The sequence below is a fragment of the Podarcis erhardii genome, assembly GCF_964252035.2.
Source record: "Podarcis erhardii genome assembly, chromosome: 2".
Lineage (NCBI taxonomy): Eukaryota > Metazoa > Chordata > Lepidosauria > Squamata > Lacertidae > Podarcis > Podarcis erhardii.
In genome coordinates this window covers 118,019,629-118,038,528 of record NC_138498.1, presented here as the reverse complement: position 1 = coordinate 118,038,528, position 18,900 = coordinate 118,019,629, and the positions used below count along the sequence as shown (strand labels likewise).

Sequence of the window (18,900 nt, the reverse complement as noted above, 5' to 3'; positions counted from 1 at the left end):
CTCAGCTGTCGATTGGCCCCGAATCTTCATTTTGCATGGTCCTCCTTTTTTAAACATAAAGATGGTTTTCCTTTTTTAATATATTTTATTTTTGCATTTTCTATTTTACATATACAAGCAAAATAAAAACATAAACATAAAATCCCCTTTGACTTCCCTCCTCCCCATTGTGGATCTTAATATAATGATTTTACCCCTCTGCATCTCTTTCATAACTCTATTCTTATAAATCCTTTATCATTCCATAGTTCAAATTTTTACTACACGTTTTCTGTCAATCCTCCCATTGTGCGCAATTGTTCACAGTAGTTTTTCAAATAGATTGTAAAATAAAGATGGTTTTCAGCTTTGCAGCTGCCTTGTAATTTGTATAGCAGAGATGGGAAACCTGCTGTGGCCCTCCAAACGTTTGGGCAGAGTCACACCAAATGCACATCATTTCCTGCAAAGAATCCTGGTTACTGCCTTTTGTTAAGGGGGCTGAGAATTGTAGCTCTGAGGGGAAAACTACAGTCCCCAGAATTATTTGGGACTGGTGCTCATTGGGTAGGGCTGATGGCAGGGAGACCAACAGTAGGTGGTGCCAGAGAGCCAGTGACCCAACTAAATAGAGATTTTGTCCCAATCCTCTTCCCTGCAGATCTGCATACTGATGGCTTGTCTAGTCTAGCATCCTTTGGACAACCAGAAGCCTCAATGGGAAGCCGCCCCCCCTGCCCCCCCCAGCAGGACCTTGTATTCAAAGGCATATACAACCTCTGACAGTGGAAGAAGAACCTAGCTGTCAGGTGTCTTATCTGTTGACAGCCTTACCCTCCATGAATCTGTCTAACTTCCTTTCAAGAGGGCCTTCTCGGTAGTGGCTCCCGCCCTGTGGAACGCCCTCCCACCAGATGTCAAGGAAATAAACAACTATCTGACTTTTAGAAGACATCTGAAGGCAGCCCGGTTTAGGGAAGTTTTTAATGTTTGATTGTGCTTTTAAGAGTCTGTTGGGAGCCGCCCAAAGTGCCCGGGGGGCACCAGAAGCAAGGCTTTTCTCCCGCCCTACGGCCCCCAGCCCTTCCCTCCTCCGCCTGACACCCTGGAGCGCTGCTGCCAGCCAGAGCAGGCAACACTGGGTCAGGCGGACAAGGATTCTGACCGGCACAAGCAGGCTTCCTATACACCCCAGAAAGAGGCCCTGCGTGGTTCTCTCTCGCAGCTCACAATTCCAGAGCTGCCAGGAAGAATTTATTTCAGCCATCAGCAGCAAACCCCGCTTTGCATTTCATTTAATTGAATCATTCGCTTCCCAAGGGGTTAAAACGAACAAGAGGCGCGGTTTGGTTTCCTAGAGCGGACCGGATGTTGTGGCCGGAGGGCGGGATGTAAACAGTGGCGGTCACTTCCTGCCCCGCCCACCGTGGCTAAGTGGCCTTTGAATTTCCCAGATCCTTCCGCGCTTGTTCCTGGGGAGGGGGAGATCAGGTGAGTTGGGGTGGAGCGGGTAAGTGATCCTCTTGGGGGGCGATTGTGGGGGGAGGGATCCAGGGTGGGAGGTGGGAAATGGGCAGGAAGCCCAAGGGAGCGGGGGGAGCTCAGAGGGTTGCCAACTTCTCCCTTTAACTCCTGCTCCTCTGCTTTTCAACAACTGCTTGATTTGCAGAAGGCGGTGCACTTTCCTCCCTCTGGGCTGTTTGATCAAGCCAATATGCAAATTAATTAGCATAAAAGCCCTCCAACTTCGCACGTGCAGATGCTGCGAGTAAGTTCTGGGCGCTGCTCTTAAAGGAGGATGTGGCCACTTTTGCAGTGGGGTTGCAGGAGGTCTTGGATGGACCCTGGCCAGGGGGTATGAGTTGTGGGCGCCGGCAGGTTCAGGGTATGGCTCTCGAACACACCAGGAGAAGCTCTGGAGGTAACGTAGTGCAGGAACCTAAGATCAGGCCAAAGGTCCTGTCCTCTGCTCACAGGAGCTAACCAAAATCCTCATATAGAAGCCCAGAAGCCGGACTTGACTACGACAGCACTTCTCTCCCCAACTTGTGATTCCCAACAACTGACATTCAGAGGCACACACTACCTCCGAATGTGGAGGTAAGAGGAGCTTGGCAGGGGGAGCGAATTCCTGGTTTGAAAATGGAACCAGTTACAGCAGGGAAGGGCATCCGCTTTGCATGGAAAAGTTCCAGCTTCGAACCCTGGTTATCTTCGGGTAGGGACGCGGGTGGCGTTGTGGGTTAAACCACAGAGCCTAGGACTTGCTGATCAGAAGGTCTGCGGTTGGAATCCCCCTGACAGGGGTGAGCTCCCGTTGCTCAGTCCCTGCTCCTGCCAACCTAGCAGTTCGAAAGCACATCAAAGTGCAAGTAGATAAATAGGTACCACTCCGGCGGGAAGGTAAACGCCGTTTCCGTGTGCTGCTCTGGTTCGCCAGAAGCGGCTCAGTCATGTTGGCCACGTGACCCGGAAGCTGTACGCCGGCTCCCTCGGCCAATAAAGCGAGATGAGCGCCGCAACCCCTGAGTCGTCCGCGACTGGACCTAATGGTCAGGGGTCCCTTTACCTTTACCTAGGACTGGGAATATCAGAGAGAGCTGCTGCTGGCAAGTTTAGACAACACTGATCTAGATGGACCAATGGTCTTACTCGGGATAAAGCAGGTTTGTGCAGGGTGAGTTTTTTAAAAAGAGGCCCTGTGGAGCATGTGTACTCTGTATCCACGGGGCCTCTTTTAAATGACTCACCCTGTATATACCTGGAGCAGTGGTGGGGTCTCCATCACTAGAAGTCTTCAAGCAGAGGCTGGGCAGCCATATTTTGGGGGAAAGTTCTAGTTCTGGATTTCTGGCAACTAGCAGGGGGTTGGACTAGATGACCCACAGATCCCTTTTCACTTCCATGATGCTATAGTAGGGACAGGGAGCCTGTGCTCCTCTAAATATTGCCGGACCACAACTCCCATCACCCCAGATCATTGGCCAGGCTGCTGAGGCACATGAAAGTTGCAGTCCAAAACAACAACAACAACAACAACAAAAACCAGCTGGAGTTACAGGTTTTCTGAGCCCTGCATTATATCTTGGTAGAAATTAGTTGGGCAGCAAAGCCAGACCAGTAATTGACAGCTGTCCTTGGAAGAACTAGTGCAGATGAACATAACTCTCAAACATAAAAATCCAAGGGTTGTGGGCAGTGCAAGTTGGATCTACTTAGGTTCTGAACTGACTCTTGAGTAACTGGGAAAGAGATCTTGGAGATCTGTTTCTTGTATGCATTTGTTTGCTAAATAGGTTAAAATGATGGTTTGCTGTATTTGTATTGGGTTGACTTGTGGGTAAACAGAGTTTTATTCATTCAAAATTCAGTAGTAAATAAAAATAAGAAGTGACGTTCATAAAATTCTGCATAGTGTAGGAATTGGATAGCTATGTCTCCTATTATTAGAAGGTAAGGTTATTTATGAGTCAAGAATCATAGAGCTGAGAGGAGCTTTGTATGCTATCTAGTTCAATTCCCTTGCTTGAAGCAGGAAACCCAGAACTAGGAAACGTCTGCTTGAAAACCTCCAGCCGGAGGGAGCTCACCAGCCTCTCTAGGAATTGGTCCCATTGTGTGGCTGCTCTTACCATCAAGAAGTTCTTCCTGTCCTTCAGCTGCAATCAGCCCTCCTATAACCTGACCCCATTAGATCTACTCCTCCCCTTTTCTATGCGACAGCATCTCAGGTGTTTGAAGAGGGTGTCTTTTTTTCTCAAGGCTAACTGATGCACACCACACTATTTAAAGCTCCTGGCTCCCCCTGCAGAAGAATTCTGGGAACTGTAGTTCATTTAGGGTGCTGGGGATTGCAGTGCTGTGAGGGGAGAATTACAGGTCCCAGGATCCTTTGGGGGGGGGGGAGCCCTGTGCTTTAAATAGATGGCGTGGCTGTGACATCAGCTCTTTCGAAGGTTCTCCCTAGGACTTATTTTCCAAACCCTTGGCCACACTGATTGCCTCTAAACATGGAGGAGATGGCTACCAGCTATGATGGCTGGCCTCCACGGTCAGTTGCTTGAAACTACTAGTGGGTCCTGTTTGCTTGGGTCCTGCTGCTTGCAGGTTTCAAACAGGCATCTGGTTGGCCACTGTGGGAACAGGATGCTGGACTACAGGTGAAACTCGAAAAATTAGAATATCGTAGAAAAGTTCCTTTATTTCAGTAATTCAACTTGAAAGGTGAAACTAATATATGAGATAGACTCATGACACGCAAAGCGAGATATGTCAAGCCTTGCTTTGTTATCATTGTGAGGATCATGGCGTGCAGCTGATGAAAACCCCAAATTAATCATCTCAGAAAATTAGAATATTCAATGAAATCAGCAAAACAAGGATTGCAAATACAGCAATATTGGACCTCTGAGAAGTGAAAGTATATCTTGCTTTGCATATCATGAGTCTATCTCATATGTTAGCTTCACTTTTTAAGTTGAATTACTGGAATAAAGTAACTTTTCCATGATACTCTAATTTTTTGAGTTTTACCTGTAGATGGGCCATCAGCCTTATGCTCTTAAATTCTCCAGAACAGTAGCTTTTTTCTGTTGAACTTAAAAAAAAAAAAAAGGCATTGATATGCTTTACCGAGAATCCCAGCACTCCCAGTGGGGCTTACTCCTGAGGAGACCTGTGTAGTTTTATGAACTCTAATCTGAGCTGGCCATGGGAAGAATTGGAAGCTGGGCAGTTTTTATTCCACATTAGATGAGCTATAACATTATTTGCCTCTGGCTGTGCCCATCATCAGTCCTGGCTCTGACCACTGACCACCTGCAACCCGCAAAGGATGACCTCTGAGGGAACCTGGCTTTTGGGTAGAAAAGGCTGCCTGCCCTTGACCTAAGTTTGCTCTGATTCTGGCCTCTGGTTTTTCTCTGTTTCAGGGGCCAGGCCTGTTCGGCGTTTTCTTCCCCCTGCACACAACTTCCTTGCGTTGAGAGTTCAGGACTTGGTGGCGCTGCCAGGGCTGACCGACAGAATCGACCGAGGGTGGGGTGGGGGTGGAAATGGCTGCGGAGTCCAGAGATACGTCGGCGCCAGGTCTTCAGCAGGCCGAGCGAGAGAAGAGGGTGGGAGAGCAGAGCCCCGCGGGGCCCGAGGCGGGGAAAGACGGAGGGAGGGGGCCTTGTGTCATCCGTGCGGAGAGCATCCGAGATTTCTGGGAAAGAACTGTCCCCGAGGAAGCGATCCGGGAGCCCCGCAAAGGCCTGCAGCAGCGGTGGGAATCTCAGCTGCAGGAGTTCCTGAAGGCCTTGGAGTCCCCCCATGCGGTGGGGGGCAGCCCGCAGCTCCCGAGAAACAGTGCACAGACTTCCCTGACCCCTTTTGACAGGATGGCTGACACCAGCCGGCGGCCTAGATGGGAGCCAGACTCCCAAACCCTGCCTGGTCTGAGCGGAGGAGCCTCCCAGGCCGAGAGGGGCCTCCTGGCCAAAGACAAGTCGGACTGCAGGAAGGCCCAGGAGGCTGCCAGCTCGCGTGAAGAGTGCCGCCTCTTCCGGCGGTTTGGCTACCAGGAAGCGGAAGGGCCCCGCGAAGCTTGCCGGCACCTCCGGAGGCTTTGCCACCAGTGGCTGAAGCCGGAGAGGCACACCAAGGAGCAGATCCTGGAGCTGGTCATCCTGGAGCAGTTCCTGGCCATCCTGCCCACGAAGATGCAGAGCTGGGTTCGGGATTGCAGCCCCCAGACCTGCACCCAGGCGGTGATTCTGGCGGAAGATTTCCTGCTGAGGCAGCGGGAGGACGAGGGGCGGGTGGGGGAGCAGCAGGTGAGTGTGGCTGGCCCTGGAGGTGGGGAGGGCATTGGGGACAGGAGGTTTCTTGGGAAGAGGGGCTGGGCAAGCTTTGGGTTTAAAGGGGGATGGGGAGCGAAGAAGACTCAAGAGGAAAACGAAGGCAAGAGGAGGAGGAAGACTTGCGATTCTGGATATTATAAAGTGCTGATTTAGACTCAAATGAAATATGCCTTGCGCCAAGTCAGGCATTAGTTTTTCAAGCTACGCATTGTCCACGCTGACGGCAGAGCCTCTCCAGGGTTTCAGCTGGTGGTCTCTGCCAGCCCTCCTGAGATTCCAGGGCTTAAAACTGGGACTGTCTGCACAGAGAGCAAATGTTCTACCCTTTGAGCTGTAACCTTGGTTTCCCCTCCCTTAGCAATGCACTTGATTGAGGGCTGTCCACAATAGCAGGCTAGATGCTGCTAGTTTTGGCTGCTAGTTTTGCCACTACTCCATCTAGGCATCTAGTGGGTTGCCGGCCTGACTTTTTGCTTGAAAGCACTCCTTGGCTACACTGATCTGGAAAATGCTATTATTATTATTTTTAAGAACCCCACTCTCTCTCTATCGCAATGCAATGCAATTTGCCATTGGTGACAGATCACTGCTCTGGTGTCACATTTTTATAACACACGTTTAACGTTATAACGCACCAGTTGTCAAGTACAGGAGCTCCCTCATCCCTTCTTGGTAGCTCACCGATAAAAATTAATGAGCATTTGGTAGATTTGTAGTCTTTTTATTATAGTATCATGTTGTAAGCACAGAGTGGCTACTCTCTGCAAGGATAGCAGTTGCCTACTCTGACTCCTTCCCACTTCCGCAGCAAGAAGGGCACAAACGGGATGTCCCTCCTCTGTTCTCTGACTCGCTCAGACTTCTGAGTTCGGGGAGAAGGAGGGAGCTCCCCCCACTCTCAATTGATGTATCGCCCAGCTTCTCCCTCCCTTCTGGTTGCTTAGCTACTATCTCAAAGCTGTGTAGCTCCTCCCTCAACTCTGCAGCTTCTGTCTCTGCCTGTTTCTCTGCTTCTGGAAACGCTGAGAATGGGGGGCAGGGATATTCCCCTTCCTTTTTTGTTAGGAGCTGCTCTCCCTGTGATTGCATTCCCCAGTCTTCCGATCCAGATCAGCCCCTGGCACCAGTGTAGTTTAGTTCCTTGTTTGGATAAGCATTTGCTCCAACACAAGGGCAGCCCCATGGGGAATGTGCTGCAGTAATCCAGCTTGAGAGTTCAGTAGCGCCTGAACCCCTGCAACCATGATTCCTCCTGTGCGGATGCACTGCTGGCAAGGTAGTCCTGGGGGGAAGAATCCATCCACTGTTCCTGCCCCCTTGAACAAGATCCTCTTCCCTGTTTTCAGGCAATCCGCCCATTTGCGGAGGAAGACTCTGCGGAGAAGGCTCCTCTGAACACCTGGCAGAGGCCGCTGCTTGGAGGGATGAAGGAGGAAAGCGAAGGAGACGCCCCCTTGCTGCGTAAGGATCTCTGAGGGGTCGTGGCTGCTCGGTGGCGAGCTGAGCATCGTCACGGCCTCCTTTGCACCCCAGTGACTGGGGACATGGGAGGCAGGAGGCTACATCGGTCTACCTGGCTCAGAATTGTCAACACTGATGGCCAGTGGCTCGGTGGGCAGGGAAAACTCTTCCAGCCCTACCTGGAAATGCTGGGGACTGAATTTGGGACCTTTGGCTCTTATTTGGGTACTATGGCCAAAAGCTGGGAAAGCACTAACTGGGCTTTGGAAAGGAGGCAGGAGGACCCTAGCGCCCTGTCAGAGCCCTCACGCCTCCTTCTGAAACGCCCCTTGTGCCCAGTGTGTGCTCCTGCTCTGATTCTTCCCCCTTGTGGCCTTTGGGAGACATCCTGCCAAGCCTGATAGCTCAATGCTGTCCTTGGTTTCTCGCGAGTAGGGAAGAAGGGCAGCCTGATGCTGGCAGGTGCCACTTCTGACCGTGCATATGTGTTTGTGCGTGTATGGAATGCGGCAGAGGGAAGCTTGGAATCGTAAAGTTTTAGACTTGGAAAGGGCCGCCAAGGGTCATCCAGTCCAACCTTGGATTGCAGGAATCACAGCTGCAGAATCCCAGACGGAGGACCAGCCAACCTCTGTTTAAAAACCTCCAGTGCTGGAGGGTCCATCGTCGCCCAAGGGAGCCCATTCCATGGTCAAACATTCTTCCTCGCAAAATTGGATGCTCCTTGATACAACTCCCCCCGCCCCCAAATCTTAGTACTCAGAACAGCAGCATGGCAGGGAGAAATCTAGGCTATTGAGCCCATTTCCCTGTGTGCTATTCTTCTACGTGTGCGGATTTGTTATTATTATTATTATCATCATTATTATGTTCATATTGAAAAGGACTTCCTCCTAGGGCCACCAGCCACACTGGGGGTTGATGGGAGTTGCTGTTTGACAGACTCTCTATCTCACGGTCACGGGTTCAAGCCGTGGGCAAAAGACTATTGCATTGCAGGGGGTTGGACTAGAATCAGGGGGCAGCAACCTTTTTCAGCCATGGGCCGTTCCACCGTCCCTCAGACCATATGGTGGGCAGGACTATATTTTTGGGGGGTGGGGGGAATGAATGAATTCCTATGCCCCACAAATAACCCAGAGATGCATTTTAAATAAAAGGACACATTCTAGTCATGTAAAAACACACTGATTCCCGGACCGTCCGTGGGCCGGATTGAGAAGGCGATTGGGCCGCATCCGGCCCCTGGGCCTTAGGTTGCCTACCCCTGGACTAGATGGCCCACGTGGTCCCTTCCAACTCCTACGATTCTTTGTTTCTATGAACATTTGGAGGGCTACAGGCAGTTCCCCACCCCTGTCCTTAATGAACGCCATTCCTTTGCCCTTTCTATTTTTTATTTTTTTTATATAATTTTTAAATTAAATTTTTCATAAAATCTCCAATCATACAAATTTTCACATCACATATTTTAACTTATTGGATCTCCCTCAACTTCTCTGACAATCATCCGTAGATAAATCTCTGTCTTCACATTCCTTAATTTTAGTACCGCCTTTAAATACATTCTTTCTATCCTCATTTACATTCTTGCAATATTCCTTATTTTTTCCACAAAGCTTCTTTAAAACACACTAGCGTTGTGTCTTCCGCACATACCGTTTTAAAATATTATCTAAATTTTCCCCAGTCCTCTAAAAACTTATGATCGCTTTGGAATCTAATTTTTCTAGTTAATTTGTCCAGTTCTGCATAGTCTGTTAGTTTTGTTCTCCATTCTTCCACAGTCGGTACTTCTTCTTGTTTCCATTTTTGAGCCATCAATATCCTCGCTGCTGTTATTGCATACTGAAAAAGTTTACAGTCCCTCTTATTTATTTCCTTCCTTTGCCCTTTCTAGCAGGCGACGAGAAGTTGTGCAGCCCGGAGAAGAATGACCCGGAAGCTTCCGGAGAGCTGGAGCCACGCTGGATGTTGTCTGGAAGGGTCGAGCAGACCGTTCCCCACTGCCCCGGTCTAGGGGAACCTTCCGAGATTCTGTATGGCGGGAACTGCCTGGAGCGGGAAGCAGGGAAGTTCATCAACTCGCAGGGGACGTACGAGGACTTGGACGAGAGCGCCATGCAGCCGGGGACCCTCCTCTTCCCCGGCGAGAGGGACAACGCCTGCCATGTGTGCGGGAAGGTCTTCCGGCGGCGCTCCAACCTGATCGCGCACGAGAGGATCCACTCGGGGGAGAGGTGGTACAACTGCTCCGAGTGTGGGAAGAGCTTTGTCAGCCGGGCCGCCTTCCTCATCCACCAGCGGGTGCACACCGGGGAGAAGCCCTACAAGTGCTCCTACTGTGGGAAGGGCTTCAACACGGGCTCCAGCCTCATCCGCCACAAGAGGATCCACACGGGCGAGAAGCCCTACAAGTGCCCCGATTGCGGCAAGCGCTTCAACGACTACTCCAACTTCATCGTCCACAAGAGGATCCACACGGGAGAGAAGCCCTATGAGTGCTCTGTCTGCGGCAAGCGCTTCAGCGACAACTCCAACTTCATCAAGCACCACCACTGAGAGGTCGGCGGGCTGTGGGTGGGGTGGGGTTTTGGTGGGACCGGGGGGGTTGTTTTGTTTGTACTAAACAAAAAACTGGTTACAGACTGTATAGCAAGACTACAAAGGAGCATCTCTGTGAGGGCCGTGGCAAATAAGAGGTGCCCCAAATCCTCTGTTGCCTTCAAAAGCAATCGATCGGGTAGTGAGGGGATGTCTGGGAGCCGACAAGGAGAGCAGGTCGTTTGCAGATCGGAGAAAAAGGAAAGCAGAACAAAGAATACACTGAGTCTTCTAAAGGTTGCTCCTGTCTTGATGAAGCAGTTGTCCGGACTGGCCTGTAGCTCCCCCTTCCCTCCTTGGGCCTCTGTGTCAGGCCCCTCCTTCTGTCTACGGTGAGCTGCAAGGGACCCTTCCCTGTGTCTGCCTGGCTCTCTGCTCGGCAACATGCAATAAATGCCTTGTTCTGGGGCGGGAGGGACCTGCAAGCTGCCAGCAGAGAAGCTGTAAAGAGTGGCTCTGTGGGAGAACTGCCAAGTCTAACTCCTGATTCAGGTAGGTAGCCGTGTTGGTTTGACGCAGTCAAAAAATAAATAAACAAAGAATTGTCCAGTAGCACCTTATAGACCAACTAAGTTTGTTCTGGTGTAAGCTTTCATGTGCATGCACACTTCTGGGAAATACCCCACCCCACCCTCCCACTATATATAAGGGTCTGGTGACTTCTTTTTCAGTGTAGTCATACCTCTTGTTACGTTTGCTTCAGGTTGCGCAATTTCAGGTTGTATCCTGCGATGACCTGGAAGTACCGGAAAAGGTTACTTCTGGGTTTCGCCGCATGCGCACAAGCGCAAAATGACGTCACACACATGCGCAGAAGTAGCGAATTGTGACCTGTGCACGCACAGGTTGCGTTCTGCTCATGTTGTGAGCGGGGCTCTGGAACGGATCCCGTTTGCAACTAGAGGTACCACTGTATGTGAAGAAGTGTTCATGCACATGAAAGCTTATGAGAGCCAGTGTGGTGTAGTGGTTAAGAGCGGTAGTCTCGTAATCTGGTGAACTGGGTTCGCGTCTCCGCTCCTCCACATGCAGCTGCTGGGTGACCTTGGACTAGTCACACTTCTCTGAAGTCTCTCGGCCCCACTCACCTCACAGAGTGTTTGTTGTGGGGGAGGAAGGGAAAGGAGAATGTTAGCCACTTTGAGACTCCTTCGGGTAGTGATAAAACAGGATATCAAATCCAAATTCCTCCTCCTCTTCTTATACCAGAACAAACTTGGTTGGTCTATAAGGTGCTACTGGAGAATTCTTTATTTTGTTTGTTTTTAAGTCTTAACTCCTGTGCTGCAGCACCTGTCTGATTCTGCCTCTTCACTATCCCTCGAGCTCCTTGCCTCCAGTATTTCCCATCTCGTCCTCTCCTCTGGGGTAGTGGCCGGTTTCCCACCACCAGGAGCCAAATCCTCTCCCTCTGCACTTTCCATGGAGGGGGGCAGGATTCTTGGTCAGGCGGCTTCCCCTCCTGCTCCTCATCCAGCCAGTCCCTGACGGGGAGCTGGTCCCAAAGAGGCAGTGGGAGGTGGCAGGCTGGACTCCTTCCCCACTTCTGCCACCTTCCTTGTGCTAGTTTCCTACCTACCCCCCCCCACATGCTCCCTTCCATCTAGGGCTGGCCCAAGACATGTTGCCACCTGAAGCAAAAGAGAAAATGGCGCTCTGCTGCCCCCTGAGGCGACTGGAGGCAGACCACGGAAACCCTGGTGTGCTGAAAGGGGAGAGAATACGATGCTGGAGAGGAGGTGGCCCCGCTCTTCCCAGGTCACACAACCGGAGGCAGCAAGGAGCGCACTTCGGAGGGGGGGGCCCCCAGATCTGCCACCCCTCTCAGCTTATCTCCGGCCTGCCGTCTGAGGGGACTGCCTCACCAAGCCCAATGGGTGAGCCGGCCCTGCTTCCGTCATGCTTCCTGTTCTTTTTTTTCACTGTCTGCTAATCCAGCCACTTCCTGTGGTCAAGAGAAGCATTTCTCAATGGTTTGAAGGGGGAGGGAGGGACTTCTCTGCTTCCTTTGTGGTGTTGTGGTTAAGAGCGGTAGACTCGTAATCTGGGGAACCGGGTTCACGTCTCCGCTCCTCCATATGCAGCTGCTGGGTGACCTTGGGCCAGTCACACTTCTTTGAAGTCTCTCAGCCCCACTCACCTCACAGTGTTTGTTGGGGGGGAGGAAGGGAAAGGAGAATGTTAGCCGCTTTGAGACTCCTTCGGGTAGTGATAAGGAGGGATATCAAATCCAAACTCCTCTTCTTCTTCTCTTCTTCCTCTCCTTTCTGAGCCCCTTAACGGCCAGCAGCCATCTCCCTTCAGCAGGTGAGCAAGCAGAATCTCCCCTTGCCCACCTGCCATGGAGATCTGGAGGCCGGGATCACAAACCCAACACCTGTATGGGGGGCAGCTCAAATGCCTGCCAAAAATACAACCAGCCAGGCAGAGAACAGAGGCTGGAGGTGCCAGAATCTCCCTACCCCCATTCTGCCCCTTCTGGTTCCTGCCTCCTCAGTGATGCACCTAAGATAGTTTAGGTTGTGGACAATGTTCATGCTGCAGAAGGGTGGTCCAGGGAACATCCGTTTTGGAGGGAATGTGTATTTCTTTCATAGGTGGCAAGCTGGCCGCTGCTGTGTTTGGGTATCCCTCCTGCTCATTCTGCTGTGTGAGGCTCCAGACTGCAGGGCCCAACGGCCAGCCCTGATGATGCTACAGCTCTGAGTCTCCCCATAGGGATTTCAGCACCTGTGGAGGCCGCAGAGAAGCTTGCAACTGGCTCTGTGCTTGCTGCAGGCTCTTCCTCGGCCTCTGCTCTCCCATACAAGGGTCTCGCAGCCCATCGCGTTCTTCAAGAAAGAGGAAGGGGCTGTAGGACCAGTGGTTAGAGTACATGCTTTGCATGCAGAAACTCCCAGCTAAAACCCTTAGCACCTCCACCTGTGTGGTAAGGTAAGAATTTCCTTCCACACTGCTCTGTTCGTGACGCAGGTGAGGGACCACCTTTTAAATAAAAAATTGGACCCAGGAAATTAATTCCAAGTCCAGCATCCGGGAGGGGCCCAGTGTTTATTATTATAAATACAGTGGTACCTCAGGTTACATACGCTTCAGGTTACAGACTCCGCTAACCCAGAAATAGTACCTCGGGTTAAGAACTTTGCTTCAGGATGAGAACAGAAATTGTGCTGTGGTGGCAGCAGGAGGCCCCATTAGCTAAAGTGGTGGTTCAGGTTAAGAACAGTTTCAGGCTAAGAACGGACCTCCGGAACGAATTAAGTACGTAACCAGAGGTACCACTGTATTGCCATAGGGCAGAGCTCAACTTAATGTGGTTGTTCCAGCCGAACCACCACCTAAGAAGAAGTTTGGCGCAAGGAGCATCAGAACAAGGGTTTCATAGGCGGCACACGAAAAGCCACAAAACATCTAAAAATTCTTGAAACAAAAACATCCTTCTACATACATCAGGAAAGGTTACAGGACATCAGAACTAAAAACACACATGGCCCCATATCGGTATCTTCACCCCTGCAATCACCTTGGAGTGACCCAAATGTGCCCAGGCCATGGGTCTCAAATGTCCTCCTATCACAGTTTCTCTTGCAACCAGGCCTTTGTTGGGCTGTTGATATTCTTTCCCTTATCTCACTTCCCTTCCTTCTCCTTTCTCCTAGGAAGTTCTAATGAGAAGTTTGGATTTACACTCTGGTGCTAACTAGAACACCCTTAATGACGATTTGTAACACTTTCAGGGTTAGATAGAGGTGGAATGCAGAATAGGCTTGCGAGTCTCAAAATACACATAGGAATCATTTGTGGAAAGGTTAAATGCAATTAATACTGAAATATTATTAAAGTAAACGAAACACTACACTCCGGGTCTCTTATTCCTAAAATACAGAATATTTTAGTTGGCTTACCAAGATTGTTTATTCTCAAGCAATATTTAATGCCTCTGCTCAGTGGTCCAGAGGGAAAACAATTGTCAGCGCAGCTGCGATAGCATTGCCCTTGGTGCCTGGCTTAAGATTGACCTTGTGGACATATCTGATGCATCTGGTGGATCGGATTAAGGGAAGGAAGGAAGGAAGGAAGGAAGGAAGGAAGGAGAGAGAGAGAGAGAGAGAGAGAGAGAGAGAGAGAGAGAGAGAAATCTACATGTCTTTTGGGAACATGCTAATCACAAGACACCTCCAGTCCAGTGGTTTTTTTGTGGGTATAGTTTGTAGCATGACATTGATGCAATAATAGAGCATGAAATGGAAAAAATTTACTGGACCTTCCACACATCGTTCCATGTTATCAATTGTTCTGCAGTGCTTCCCTATGTTATGGCACAGTTGCTGTTTGGAGGGGCATTCTTATGCTGTGGTGGAACCAAAACAAGTTGCAGGATTTCAGCAGAGAGTTACGGGACATAGAACCCTATAACTGTAGAGTTGGAAGGGACCCCGAGGGCCATCTAGTCCAAACTTGCAGCTGCCCCGTACGGGGATTCAACCTGCAACCTTGGCATTATAAACAAAGTACTCTATAAGGTAAAGGTAAAGGGACCCCTGACCGTTAGGTACAGTCATGGCTGACTCTGGGGTTGCGGCGCTCATCCCGCTTTACTGGCCGAAGAAGCCAGCGTACAGCTCCTGGGTCATGTGGCCAGCATGAGTAAGCCGCTTCTAGCGAACCAGAGCAGTGCACGGAAACGGCGTTTACCTTCCCGCTGGAGCGGTACCTATTTATCTACTTGCACTTTCACGTGAATTTGAACTGCTAGGTGGGCAGGAGCAGGGACCGAGCAATGGGAGCTCACTCCGTTGTGGGGATTCGAACTGCCAACCTTCTGATCGGCAAGTCCTAGGCTCTGTGGTTTAATCCACAGCGCCACCCATGTCCCTAAAGCACTCTATATCCACCCCCAAAAAAGCCTTTTCCTGGTGCAAAGTGTGATCGTGTATAACAAGCACAAATCATCGTAAGGGCACAATATAAAATATGTCTTCCGGGGTCAACATAGTAGATCTGTTGAAAGCAATGGACTTAAAAAATAATTAAGTGGGTTTACTCAGAGTAGGACTCAGTTTACCTTGATGTGGGTCTGGTAGGACTAGCTCACTGGCAGGACTGGTGACCTAAAATTGCAGCGCCTTCTCTGTCACCACAGACAGAGCCCTGGGTTCACATCTGCAAGTTTATGCAGCGAGCTTAACTGTCCTCACAGGGATGTGAGGCTGAAAGGCAAGGCTGGTGAATTGGGTTTCTTGCTTTCTTGGAGGAAGGGTGGTTATTAAACGTTTTTAAATGATTTACATGAGATGTATAAGCCTGTAGAAAGAGTAAATAAGGTTTTCCCGCCCCCTTTGCCGTGAAAAGCTGGACTCAGCCCAGTGAAATGAGCAGGGGGTGTGGCTTCAGGGAACGAAAAAAGGAGCGCCTCCTTCACACAACGCTAAACTTCCCTGGAATTTAATTCTGTAAAGTGCTATGAGGGCTGCTGCTTAAGATACCTTTGAACAGTTCCTATTGGCTGGGGCTGAGGGGAGAAGTCGCCAAAATTATCTGGAGGGCACCCGGTTGGGGAAGGCTGGTAGACAACACGCAAGAGAGCTCTCTTGACAGGCTATTGGCTGGCGATTCCTAAGAGTGGAGCCTCCTTTCCCAGAGGCTTCTGCATACTAAAAGGTTGGGGGCCCACCAAGTCCCCAGTGGGGAGCGGCCATCTTTCCCCCCCCCCACGCCTTTCCTTACACCTTCCTCACAAGCTTTCCAGAAGCAGCGATCTCGGGGTAGCAAAGCAACCCGAGTTACGTACAACTTCGGGGTAACAATACAACTGGTTTGAAGAGCACGTGGGAACAAAAAAGGACCGGCCTTTCTTGCAGCACGTCGTTTGAGTGTTTATAAAGAAATAAAAATGTTTTGCTCAAGATGGTGTGCTTCATCTTTTTTTTTTCTTCCTTTCGTAATGGTTTGTTTTGTGTTTCCGATGTTAGTTCAGCCTCATGGTTCACCTGAGACCCTTTGGGGGCCGGTGAGCTTTCCCCGGTCCAACAAGTCTTTTCCCCAAATGGTCTAGGAACATCATGGCCCTCCCAAAGGGGCAGGAAACATCATGGCCCTCCCAAAGGGGCAGGAATCATCATGGCCCTCCAGATTTCATTAGGCCCCCAACTCCCCTCAGCCCCAGCTAATGTGGCCGAAGGGTGGCCATGATTGTCGTTGCAGTTCAGCAACCTCTGGACGACGCCTGTCAGCTGTCTGAGAATGGGAGTATACAGTCATATCTCAGGCTATAGATGCTTCAGGTAGTTTTTTTTTCAGGTTATGGGTTGACGAAACCCGGAATATGCGCCGCTGCGGGTTGCGAATGCTGCGGATTGCAAACATGCATCGCGCATGGATCACGTTCGCAACCTGAGGGTCCACTGTATATACATACAGTCATATCTGCGGGTTGCACGTTTTCGGGTTGCGGACTGCGCCGAACCTGGAAATACCAGAATGGGTTACTTCCAGGTTTTTGCACTTGCGCATGCGCAGAAACGCAAAACACCACATATATACACAGAAGTGCTGAATCATGTCACGTGCGTGTGGCGCTGCAGGTTGTGAATGCTGCGGGTTCCGAACATGCCTCCTGCACGGATCACGTTCACAACCCAAGGTATGACTGTATATATAAGGCATCAAGAGAGGGGGAAAACAGCATTTGATTTTAAAAATTTGTTTTCACAAACACTTTTCTAGCTCCCCCCCGCCCGTGCAAACACTAATAGTTGAGCGAAATCTCCCTTTTGTGCAATGTGACAGCTGATACCAAGCACATGACAAAACCTCTATGGGGTGGCGGTGGGGAGAGTAAACCTTTTACCAAAGTGCATCTGTTGGGAGCCAGCCGGCAACAAATCACACAGGGTAAGCCAAAACTTTATTCGGATTAACAAGGTCTGCTCAGGAGCGCCCGGCCCAATGAGCACAGCAACTCTTCTCGGTGGGTCTTGCCCCTGCGAGGCAGTCGAGCTGGTGCAATACTCTGTTGACTAGCTATAGACTGCAGGTGGGGACACACTTCTGCCAGCCTGTAACTGCAGCTCTCAAAAGCTTGGGCTGGCTGCTTGGATGCTACTGGGCTCAGTTCAATATCCACATAATAATGTAAAAGGCCCTTAGCAGCTTGGGGCCAGGATAACTCAAAAGACTGCCTAATCCTTGATATTCCTGCCTGGTCTCCAAGATCTGTAGGGGAGTCTCCCTTCGTGGTTCTCCCCGGCTCAGATGTACAGCTCACATCCCCTAAGTTTGTGGATCCAATTCTGTGGAACACATTCCCAGCTGAGTTTAGGAAGACCCCTCTCTCCATGTTGAAATTTCAGGTGTTTGACGAAGGCCTTTCTGTTTGAGCGGGAATGTTAAGTTTCCTCCCATGATTTTCTGATTTATTGTAATTGGTCCTGTCCATTGTACGCTTTGGAATGTGAAATTTGGGGCTTCCCTCGGGCTTGATCCAGTAGTTGCAGTTGGTGCTGAATGCTGCAGCACGAATGCTGACAGGGCGGAGGCGTTGTCAGCGTATACTCAGAGATCTGTGCTTGTTGCTGATTTGCTACTGGGCGAAGTTCAAAGTGCTACTATTAGTATACAAATAAATCCCTTTTAGAGACCCTATCCAGATTTGTAGAACAAGGATGTGTATTTTAACTTGCTTTTTAGTTTCTCACTGATTCTTTATTATTATTATTAATGTAATGTTTTAAATAGTTGTGTTTAACTTTATTCTTTTCATGAACCTCTTTAAGGTTTTTTTGCAATCAATGGTGTATAAATTTATGAGATGAATAAATAAAATTAATTTGGATGTATACCACTTAGAAACTTTGGCAATTAAGCAATATATAAACCCAGTCAGATGGGCGGCATATAAATAATAAAAAGTTTTATTATTATTATTATTGTTATTGTTTCCCTTTCATTGCTTGTCCGATTATAACCAGTATAGTAAAGCACGCTCAAGTAAAGGACGCTGCTTAAATCTTACAGTGGCAACAGAAACAAGCAGGAAAAGGCAGGCAGGAGGACGACGATTTGATGAGTGTGTCAGGGAGATGCTCCATGAAAGGGGAGGTGTTGGACCATGCTGAGGAGGGCTGCAATGAGGAGGAGTGGTGGGAGCCTCCCCCTCCTCCTGATCAGGATCCTGGCTCTTCCCGGGAGCAGGAGGACAGTATAGATTTGGAGTGGTGGTTCGCAGAGGGACTCAGTTTACAAGGCAGAAGCTGGGACATACTGGATGGGGAACAGCTAGGAGGAGAAACATTGAAAGAGAGAGGGTTAACAGATTCACAGTCTCTGGACAGCGTTCACCCTCCTTCTCCAAAGTCACAGAGAGCTCAGAAGGTGGCAGCACAGAAAGCGCAGTGGTACAGTGGTGCCTCGCAAGACGAAAATAATCCGTTCCGCGAGTCTCTTCGTCTAGCGGTTTTTCGTCTTGCGAAGCACCCCTATTAGCGGATTAGCGCTATTAGCGGCTTAGCGGCTATTAAAGGCTTAGCGGCTAAGAGGCTATTAGCGGCTTAGCGGCTTAGAAAAAGGGGGGGAGCGAAAAAAATCGCAAGACTCGCAAGACGTTTTTGTCTTGCGAAGCAAGCCCATAGGGAAATTCGTCTTGCGAAGTGCATCGAAAAACGGAAAACCCTTTCGTCTAGCGGGTTTTTCATCTTGCGAGGCATTCGTCTTGCGGGGCACCACTGTAGTGAGATCAGGTTACAAGACGCGGTAGTGACGTGGGTGACTAGGGAGGAAGTGGGTGGAACCCTTAATTGGAAGCACCGTCGTTCCTAGGAAATGGATTCTTTGTTCTCTTTCTGTGAACATTAAAGTTTCTAACTGGTGAGAAGACTCCTTTTCCTTTGTTCTGCTTATCTACTGCCAAAGGTGAAGCAGTTCCTGTGCAAGTGCTGCAGATTTGGCACATTACTCTAAACCAGCTGTTCTCAACCTGTGGGTCCCCAGATGTTGTTAGACTACAACTCCCATC

General features: G+C 49.9%; 2 protein-coding genes and 1 long non-coding RNA gene across 4 annotated transcripts in view; 2 read left to right on the top strand and 1 right to left on the bottom strand.

The window, feature by feature from the left end:
• LOC309336608 (uncharacterized protein) overlaps positions 1-18,900 on the bottom strand; it is a 135,820-nt gene that overhangs the window by 61,834 nt on the left and 55,086 nt on the right. The window lies entirely within an intron of this gene.
• LOC309336874 (uncharacterized protein) lies at positions 1,372-9,857 on the top strand. 2 transcript variants are annotated; one of them, XM_081853339.1, is made up of 4 exons: positions 1,372-1,470; positions 4,911-5,795; positions 7,169-7,283; positions 9,187-9,857. In XM_081853339.1, exons 2-4 carry the CDS (start codon positions 5,034-5,036, stop codon positions 9,843-9,845), a joined length of 1,536 nt encoding a protein of 511 aa, XP_081709465.1. In that variant the 5' UTR covers positions 1,372-1,470; positions 4,911-5,033; the 3' UTR covers positions 9,846-9,857. The 2 variants fall into 2 exon arrangements, with proteins under 2 accessions (XP_081709465.1, XP_081709464.1); XM_081853338.1 differs by having other exon boundaries at positions 9,184-9,857.
• Positions 17,938-18,730, top strand: LOC309337440. The gene is made up of 3 exons (XR_014154303.1): positions 17,938-17,957; positions 17,988-18,291; positions 18,621-18,730. It is a non-coding gene; the product is annotated as an uncharacterized lncRNA (long non-coding RNA).